Genomic DNA, 10,000 nt, shown 5'->3' with positions numbered 1-10,000 from the left:
AGATATGCAGCTGTGAACATCCAACATGCTGCTGAGCATATGAGGGAGAAGGAGAGAGAACGTGCACTCAAGCAAAAGAAAGAGCATGAGGAAGCAATGGCCAGACTTAAGCAAGATAAGGTGAATCGTCAGGCTCAGCGCCAGCAGGAGCTGGAGGATGCCAAAAAGAATGTCTGGAAGCCTAAGGTTGTTGAAGAGGTAAAGGAAGTAAAGAAATCTCCAAAGGAACATTGTGTTGCTGAATTATACAGCAACTGGAAATCAGCAGTTTCATTTGAGGATAATTATCCAGAACTCGAGCCTAATGAATTTGCTCCAAACCAGATCCCTGGTGTCAAGTGCTTTGTGAAAGTTTCAGAGACTTCCATCAAGGGAGAGGAAGTTGTCAGGGAGGTAGCACCTCAATTCTTTCAAGATGAGCAAATTATTCATGAATTGGCTAAGGTTCATACACTGCTGAAAAACAATGTAAGAGTCAATGAAATCTGGTCAATGTTCCGTGCTGGTGAGTTCAAAGCGCTTCAGCAACCGAACATTCAGAGCGCCCTTGTCAAGGTTTGCGAGTACATTGGTCACCAAAGAAATGTGTCCATTGTGCTGGCTGAAGAAATCCAGGAACAGGCCAAGAAGCATCCTGTTGGTCTCAAAGCCTTCTTGCGTATGCTTAAATATGCTAAGAACGTCAAACCTGATACACTCTTCAAGGATGTCATCCCGCGTGAGATGGGCAAGTGGTCATCAACCACTCAGGAGTTGACCGAAGTATCACAGATGTTGAACAAGGGCATCCAGACCGAGGAAATCATAGCATCATGTGTGGCTGGTAAACTACCAACACTGAAGAAGCCTGAGACCCAGCAACCTCTTGTCAACATTGTGGAGAAGCATGGCCATTCTGTCATGGTGGCTCAGGTGCTGGTTGAAGAGGCTTATCGTGATGCTAAGGATGGTACGTTATATCTAACTTTGTTGTTAAGGCTTATGGTAAGGACCATTTGTTTAAGTCATAGAAAAGTGCAGTCATCATTTAGCTATGTGTTTCATGTTTATTATAGTAAACTGAAATGTAGATTCACTGAGCTCTCAAATATTAAGACCAGTTGAGAGACTCAAAGTACATATCCAGTGACAGTGCATTCTACATACATTTTGAATTTTAAGAAGACATTTTGATGCCAGGATTTACAGTACATGAGTATTTAAATGAATAGGGAAGATTTCATAGCACATTACAAAGAACTCTCCAAAATGTAAAATTTTCAGGCATAAAGTACAGTATACCCTCTTAGATTTTCACCAGTTACATACATGCCTACAAACAAGGCAAACATCAACATAAACTGTAGAAGGAATGGTTGTTGTTGCATATTAGAGTTATTAGTAGTGTAGTTAGCTTCAAGTTTCAAGTGTAAGGAGGACTGTGCAGGATTTCAAGGAAGTAAAGACTGACCTTGGCTACCCACCTGATCCAAACAGAGAGGGTGCTGGCAGAACAGGCCTGGGAAGTCATTCATGAGCAGGAGATGAAGATGGCTGAGGTATCTGAAGTCAGGACAGGTAAGGCCAGCTTAGCGATTTTTCTTTCGTCCTTCTCTACATTTAATTATAAACATTCCTTTTCATTTTCTTTTAAGCTGCTATTTCTCAAATCCCTTTTATAAACTCTGGGAAATATATTGACATATTTAATATTCCAAAAGTCTGTAGACTGACAGAGGCTGTACAGGAGAGCATCTCAGCAGTTGTGGTAATTAACATTAATATTAAGCCCTTCTTTCTTTTTCTTTTTTTTTTTAACCATATAAATTCCTTTTGAGATTAATTCTTACACAGTGATACAGAGAACAGTTTTATCTATACACATCATTATTATAGTTTTTTTTCGTACATTTGCACAATTAATTACTATATTGAGATGATATTAAAGAATGTACCAGAAAGAATTTACATTACTTTGGTTAATGTAGTATTACAGGATTTTTATTTCTCTTTTACTGACCATACAGCTTGTGATTAAAATACAGTTACTAATTATTAATTCCTACTCAGTTTATTATACTGTACAAACAATTTCTTTTATGAAGATTATGCCTTCTTTCTTGTTCACATTTTTTACAGCAAACATAGTTTAAATACCTTATTCTAGTAGTGTATACATATTCATGATAAACATCAAAACATTCCTACTCTTACACTTACACTGTGTACTATTGATACTTTTAAAACATGCAAACAAGTAGTCCAACACGGTGATATCAAATACACTAGCATGCATCTGAAGGAGTTTGCTTGCAGTCCACCCAAAATGATGGATATCTAATGTTTTCCCTTAAATAGCAAAAGTAATAAGCAGTGTATCATATTAAATTATATTATTTATCAATTCATATTTAATATACCTATTTGTTATGAACCTCACTCATTTGAAATATCAGTGGAGACAATTGATTTGCTTCTGTAAATAACTGAACCAAGATTTTCTTTGGTAATTAATTTGTTTTTTGAAGATCTATTATGCTACAGGATTTAATTGATACATTGGTCTGAAAAAAAATATTTGATCAAACTTTATGAAGTATTGGTATAAAGAAGTTATCATCACAACATCTGATATATATGAAAATGAAACTTAAATGATTTCAGAAAATAGATTGCATGATATTCTTCATTCAGTACCAATGAATAATTTGGAATTTATTCCAACAGTCTTTTCCAAGGACTGTCTGCTAAAACCAAAAAGAATTAGAATATTTTTTTCTTATTTCAAAATGGCAAAACTTACTATTCATTACCAATGAAGATGGTTGGATTTATAATTTTTCAGATGGCAGTTGAAATTTTCATAAATGTATGTTATGCTGCATATTTTTTTTTCAATATCAGCTTTAAATCTTTCCTCCATGTCATTTCATACAAGTGAGTTTTCTTTTAGTAAATTCAATATGTGATTCCTTAATTCCTTAAATATTAATATACAATCAATTCAAATCCCTAATGATAAAAAAGCAATTCCACATAAACACAGAGTGTATTGAAAGATATCAAGCCAGCTCAGTCAGAATTGTCTGTACATTTGACAACAGCACACAATTCATATAAGCATTGGTTTGATCAGTATACTAAAATATGATACCAGCACACACCCATAACAGGATAAAACACAACAGGTGCTTAGCAGAACAAAAACAAAAAACAAAAAATATTATATAACAAAAAACTCTCTCTTATTGAAAACAGAATTGGAACTCCACCTTAAGAACAAAATCAGACACCTCTTCCACATACAACAAAAACAATGCCTGGTTTGGTATAGCACACGACTCCAATAGATAAAACACTAAAATATGTCCTAGCAACAATGCCTGGTTTGGTATAGCACAACACATTTCACAACAGAGCAAAACACAACAACTGCTCAAGTGCGGCTGACACCATCAAATACTCCAACCAAAACGAAACACCAACACAACCACAAGCAATATATGCTTCAACAGAGCAACAGCCTACACCTGCTCCAACACAACTAAAACTAATACCTGCCCTAACAGAACATAAACCTGCTCATACACAACAAAACCCAACACCTGTCCTAAAAGAACAAAGACCTACACCAGCAGAGCAAAAAACAAATACTATAGCACAGCAGACATCAGAACTTGTAACATTAGAGCAAAAACTATCACCACACAGCTATTTGCCTCATCACAGCAAAATTTAGCCAGTACAGTACTGATACTTACACCTGTCCCATCAGAGCAATTACTTACACCTGTTTCAAAGCTTGCATCAGTAGATCAAAAACAAATACCATCTGTCTCACAGCTATTTGCCTCATCAGAGCAAACAGCACATGATCTATTACAACTGAAACTAACAACTCCATCAGAACTAACATACACATGTTTCAGCACAACAAAAAGTAACACCTGCTACGCAAAGTAAAAAAGGATCAAATCACCAACTAAGATTTACAACACAACCAAAATCAACTGTTATTACAATACAACTGAAACAAACACTTGCTCCAACAGATCAAAAGCCAACACCTGCTTCAGGAGAACAAACACCAACACCTGTTCTGATAGGGCATAATCTGACACCTACTCAAGTGGAGCCAGAACTAAAACCTGCTCCAGAACAGAAAGCAACACATACTATAATAGAGCAAAAATCTACACCCATTCCAGCAGAGCATAAAACAACACTTGCTCCAGCACAATTGAAACCAACACATTCAGTCGAGGAAAAACCTACATTCACTCCAGTAGAGCAAACACCAACACTTGCTTCAGCACAACAGGAACCAACACTTGTAGTAAATGAGAAAACACTTCCAGCACAGCAGAAACCTGCTCCTTTACAACTGAAAGCAACACCTCTTTCAGTAGAGCAAAAAACGTTCATTCTAGAGCAACAGAAACCAACACTTGCTCCAGTAGAGGAAAGACCAACACTCATTCCAGTAGAAGAAAACCTAACAGCACAACAGAAACCAAAACCTGCTCTAGTAGAGCAAAAACTAACACATAAATCAACACAACTGAAACCAACACCTACTCAAGTAGAGCATACACCAGAGCTTGTTTCAGTAGAGCAGAAACCAACATCTGCTCCAGCACAATTGAAATCAACACCTATTTCAGCACACCAGAAACCAACACCAGCTCCAGTAGAGCAAAAACCAACACCTACTCCAGCACAACTGAAACCAACACCTGCTCAAGTAGAGCAAAGACCAGCACCTGCTCCAGCACAGCAGGAACCAACACCTGTTCCAGTAGAGCAAAAAACAACACCCACTTCAGCACAACAGAAACCAACACCTATTTCATCACAGCAGAAACCAACATCTGCTCCAGTAGAGATAAAACCAGCACTTGTTCCAACACAAGAGAAACCAACATCTGCTCCAATAGAACAAAAACTAACACTTGCTCTGGCACAACAGAGACCAACACTTGCTCCAGTAGAGCAAAAACAAATGCCTGCTCCAACACATTTGAAACCAACACCTATTCCAGCACAACAGGAACCAACACCTGCACTAGAGGAAAAACCAATATCTGTTTCAGTAGAGCAAAAACCAACACCTGTTCCAGCACAACAGAAACCAACACAAACTCCAGTAAATCAAACACTAACACCTGCTCCAGTAGAGCAAAAACCAACACCTGCTCCAGCACAACAGAAACCAACACTTGCTCCAGTAGAGCAAAAACTAACACCTGCTCCAGCACAACAGAAACCAACACCAGCTCCAGTAGAGCAAAAACCAACACCTGCTCCAGCACAACAGAAACCAACACTTGCGCCAGTAGAGCAAAAACCAACGCCTGCTCCAGCACAATTGAAACTGACACCTATTCCAGCACAAAAGGATTCAACACCTGCAGTAGAGGAAAAACCAACACCTGCTCCAGCACAACAAAGGCCTACACCTGCTCCAGTAGAGCAAAAACCAACACCTGTTCCATTACAACAGAAACCAACATCTGCTCCAGTAGAACTAAAATCAACACCTGCTCCAGCACAACAGAAACCAACACCTGTTCCAACACAAATAAAACCAACACAAACTCCAGTAGAGCAAAAACCAACACCTGCTCCAGCACAACAGAAACCAACACCTGCTCCAGCACAACAGAAACCAACACCAGCTCCAGTAGAGCAAAAACCAACACCTGCTCCAGCACAACAGAAACCAACACCAGCTCCAGTAGAGCAAAAACCAACACCTGCTCCAGCACAACAGAAACCAACACTTGCTCCAGTAGAGCAAAAACCAACACCTGCTCCAGCACAACAGAAACCAACACCTATTCCAGCACAACAGAAACCAACACCAGCTCCAGTAGAGCAAAAACCAACACCTGCTCCAGCACAACAGAAACCAACACCAGCTCCAGTAGAGCAAAAACCAACACCTGCTCCAGCACAACAGAAACCAACACCAGCTCCAGTAGAGCAAAAACCAACACCTGCTCCAGCACAACAGAAACCAACACTTGCTCCAGTAGAGCAAAAACCAACACCTGCTCCAGCACAATTGAAACCGACACCTATTCCAGCACAAACGGAACCAACACCTGCAGTAGAGGAAAAAACATCTGTTCCAGTAGAGCAAACACTAACACCTGTTCCAGCACAACAGAAACCAACACCTGCTTCAGTAGAGCAAAAACCAAGATCTGTTCGAGCACAACTGAAACCAACACCTGTTCCAGCACAACAGAAACCAACACCTGCTCCAGTAGAGCAAACCCCAACACCTGCTCCAGCACAACAGAAACCAACACCTGCTCCAGTAGAGCAAACCCCAACACCTGCTCCAGCACAACAGAAACCAACACCCGTTCCAGCACAATTAAAACCAACACAAACTCTAGTAGAGCAAATGCCAACACCTGCTCCAGCACAACAGAAACCAACACCTGCAGTAGAGGAAAAACCAACACCTGCTCCAGTAGAGCAAAAAACACCTGTTCCAGCACAACAGAAACCAACACCTGCACCAATAGAGCAAAAGCCAATACCTATTTCAACACAACAGAAGCCTACACCTGCTCTGGTAGAGCAAAAACCCGAAATAACACCAGTTTTCGAGACACTACAACCCAGTACTCCAAAGATAACAGACGAAAAAGTAATGCTAAAAGTTGAGAAACTTAAACCTACACCAACACCCACAGAATCCAAGCCAACACCAAAGCCAGCTGAGGTGAAACCAAAGCAAGTTGTTGAGGAAGAACCAACTGAACCTAAGCCTAAACTAAAACCAGTTCATCCAAAACCAACACCAAAACCAGAAGAAGAAGAAACTGTTGAACTTAAACCTACATTAAAGAAACCAACACCAAAACCAGAAGAAATAAAACAAACACTAAAGAAAGTACAACCAAAACCAACACCAGAACCAACAGCAGAAGAAACAGTTCAGCTTAAACCTACACTAAAGAAAGCAGAACCCAAACCAACACCAGAAGAAGAAACTGTTGAACTTAAACCAACACTAAAGAAACCAACACCAAAACCAGCAGAAGAAGAAACTGTTCAACTCAAACCAACATTAAAGAAAGGTGAACCTAAACCAACACCACAGCCAGAAGAAACTAAACCAACACTAAAGAAATTAGAACCTAGACCAACACCAAAACCAACAGAAGGAGAAACAGTTGAACTTAAACCAGTACCAAAGAAAATTGAAACCAAACCAACACCTGAACCAGAACATAAACCAACACTAAAGAAATTTGAGCCCAAACCAACACCAGAAGAAGAAACTGTTGAGCTTAAACCAACACCAAAGAAACCAACACCAAAACCAAAAGAAGAGGAAACAGTTCAACTTAAACCTACACTAAAGAAAGTAGAGCCCAAACCAACACCAGAAGAAGAAACTGTTGAACTTAAACCAACACTTAAGAAACTTACACCAAAACAAACTGAAGAAGAAACAGTTCAGCTTAAACCATTTAAGAAAGTAGAGCCCAAACCAACACCAGAAGAAGAAACTGTTGAACTTAAACCAACACTTAAGAAACTTACACCAAAACAAACTGAAGAAGAAACAGTCCAGCTTAAACCATTTAAGAAAGTAGAGCCCAAACCAACTCCAGAAGAAGAAACTGTTGAACTTAAACCAACACTTAAGAAACTTACACCAAAACAAACTGAAGAAGAAACAGTCCAGCTTAAACCATTTAAGAAAGTAGAGCCTAAGCCAAAAGAAGAAGAAACTGTTCAGCTTAAACCAGTAAAGAGAGTAGAGCCTAAACCAACACAAGAAGAAACTGTTCAACTTAAACCAACACCTAAAAAACCAACACCCAAACCAACAGAGGAAGAAACTGTTCAACTTAAACCAATTAAGAAAGTAGAGCCCCAACCAACTCCAGAAGAAACTGTTCAGCTTAAACCAGTAAAGAAAGTAGAGCCTAAACCAACACCAGAAGAAACTGTACAACTTAAACCAACACCTAAGAAACCAACACCCAAACCAACAGAGGAAGAAACTGTTCAACTTAAACCAGTTAAGAAAGTAGAGCCCCAACCAACTCCAGAAGAAACTGTTCAGCTTAAACCAGTAAAGAAAGTAGAGCCTAAACCAACACCAGAAGAAACTGTACAACTTAAACCAACACCTAAGAAACCAACACCCAAACCAACAGAGGAAGAAACTGTTCAACTTAAACCAATTAAGAAAGTAGAGCCCCAACCAACACCAGAAGAAACTGTTCAGCTTAAACCAGTAAAGAAAGTAGAGCCTAAACCAACACCAGAAGAAACTGTACAACTTAAACCAACACCTAAGAAACCAACACCCAAACCAGCAGAGGAAGAAACTGTTGATCTTAAACCATTTAAGAAGGTAGAGCCTAAACCAACACCAGAAGAACAAAAACCAACACTTAAGAAAATACAACCTAAACCAACACCAGAACCAAAAGAAGAAGAAACAATACAGCTTAAACCAACATTAAAGAAAATAGAGCCTAAACCAACACCAAAACCACAAGAGCCTAAACCAACACCAAAACCAGAAGAGCCTAAACCAACACCAAAACCAGAAGAGCCTAAACCAACACCAAAACCAGAAGAGCCTAAACCAACACCAAAACCAGAAGAGCCTAAACCAACACCAAAACCAGAAGAGCCTAAACCAACACCAAAACCAGAAGAGCCTAAACCAACACCAAAACCAGAAGAGTCTAAACCAACACCTAAACCAGAAGAGCCTAAACCAACACCAAAACCAGAGGAGCCTAAACCAACACCAAAACCAGAAGAAACTAAACCAGAACAGATCATTGAACAGAAACAGGATCAGGTTCCATGGAGAAAGACTATTGTTCAGGAGGAAATTAAAACTGTTCAGCTACAACCTACACCTATTCCAGAGCGTCCTGAAACCGCACCTGCTGCGCCAAAGCCTGTCCAGCAGCAAGCAACACAGCAGGTGACACAGCAAGTCACACAGCAGATGACACAGCAAGTCACACAGCAGGTGACACAGCAGGGAACACAGAAGGTGACAAAGGTAGTGACACAGGAGTTTACTGAGCCAGAAAAGACTACCACTATGATTGTTCAGAAAGTCTCACCCCAGGTTATACAGGAAACCACACAACAAATTACACAGCCAATTCAGCAACAAATCATTAAAAAGACAGTTGTTCAAGAGACCCATACTGAACAGCCAAAAGAGAAAGTGACTGTACAGAAGGTCACAACTGTTGCAGAACCACAGCCTGCTTTACAAACAACTGAAGAGACCATAGTAATGAAGCAACCAAAAATGACCCAACAGACAGCTAAAGTTTCAGAACAAACTCAGGTGATGCAGAAGGTTTCTGTGCAGAAGACACAAATACTACAACAAGAGAAGGTCACAGAAGAAAAGCCTCTGATAACCCAAGAAGTTCAAGAAGTCAAGAAACCTAAAGTTGTTGCAGAGAAAGCTATGATTATTGAAGAACCAAAAGTTCTAAAGAAAACTACAGTAATTCAACAGCCGACATTGGTCCAGCAGGAAATTATGACTGCTGAAAAACCAGAAGAAATAAAAGAAGTTACTACAAGAATGGAGACAACAAAAGCTGAAATCATTCAAGAACCAGAGGTGCTGCAGACAACTGTAGTGCGAAAACCAGTTGTGGTGCAAAAAGAAATGGTTGTTGTCCAAGAACCAGAAACAACAGTTGAGGTTTCCTCTGAACGCAAAGTTACAGAGAAAGCTGAAATAAGTTTAGAACCCAAGATCTTGCAGAAAACAATTGTTACTCAACAGCCAACTCAAGTTGTAAGTTATGAGGAAATGACAAAGCAAGAATCAGTTGCTGCATTTTCAGAGAAGGAAAAACTGCAACCATCACATGAGCAACGCATCACTGTTCATAAGGAAACCATCCTTGAGAAACCAAAAGAACAGATAGTGCCTACTATGCAGCATGAAAAGCAGGTTGTGGTTGAACAAAAACAAGTCCAACAGACTGTGCAAAAG

At 39.6% G+C, this 10,000-nt stretch overlaps 1 protein-coding gene across 40 annotated transcripts in view; it reads left to right on the top strand.

The window, feature by feature from the left end:
* LOC113819561 (titin-like) overlaps positions 1–10,000 on the top strand; it is a 175,818-nt gene that overhangs the window by 103,765 nt on the left and 62,053 nt on the right. For 23 of the 40 annotated variants that reach the window (XM_070128115.1, XM_070128094.1, XM_070128102.1 and 20 more), the window contains 3 exons: positions 1–949; positions 1,477–1,557; positions 6,069–10,000. The exon at positions 1–949 is cut by the window's left edge and continues 38 nt beyond it; the exon at positions 6,069–10,000 is cut by the window's right edge and continues 247 nt beyond it. In XM_070128115.1, coding sequence (XP_069984216.1) covers positions 1–949; positions 1,477–1,557; positions 6,069–10,000 — 4,962 coding nt within the window. Of the gene's footprint in view, positions 950–1,476; positions 1,558–4,643 lie in introns of all 40 variants that reach the window. The other 17 variants (XM_070128118.1, XM_070128117.1, XM_070128132.1 and 14 more) reach the window with 10 other exon arrangements.

This window comes from Penaeus vannamei, chromosome 12 (genome assembly GCF_042767895.1).
Source record: "Penaeus vannamei isolate JL-2024 chromosome 12, ASM4276789v1, whole genome shotgun sequence".
NCBI lineage: Eukaryota > Metazoa > Arthropoda > Malacostraca > Decapoda > Penaeidae > Penaeus > Penaeus vannamei.
The sequence above is the reverse complement of the archived record's forward strand: the minus strand, read 5'-3'. Positions and strand labels throughout refer to the sequence as shown.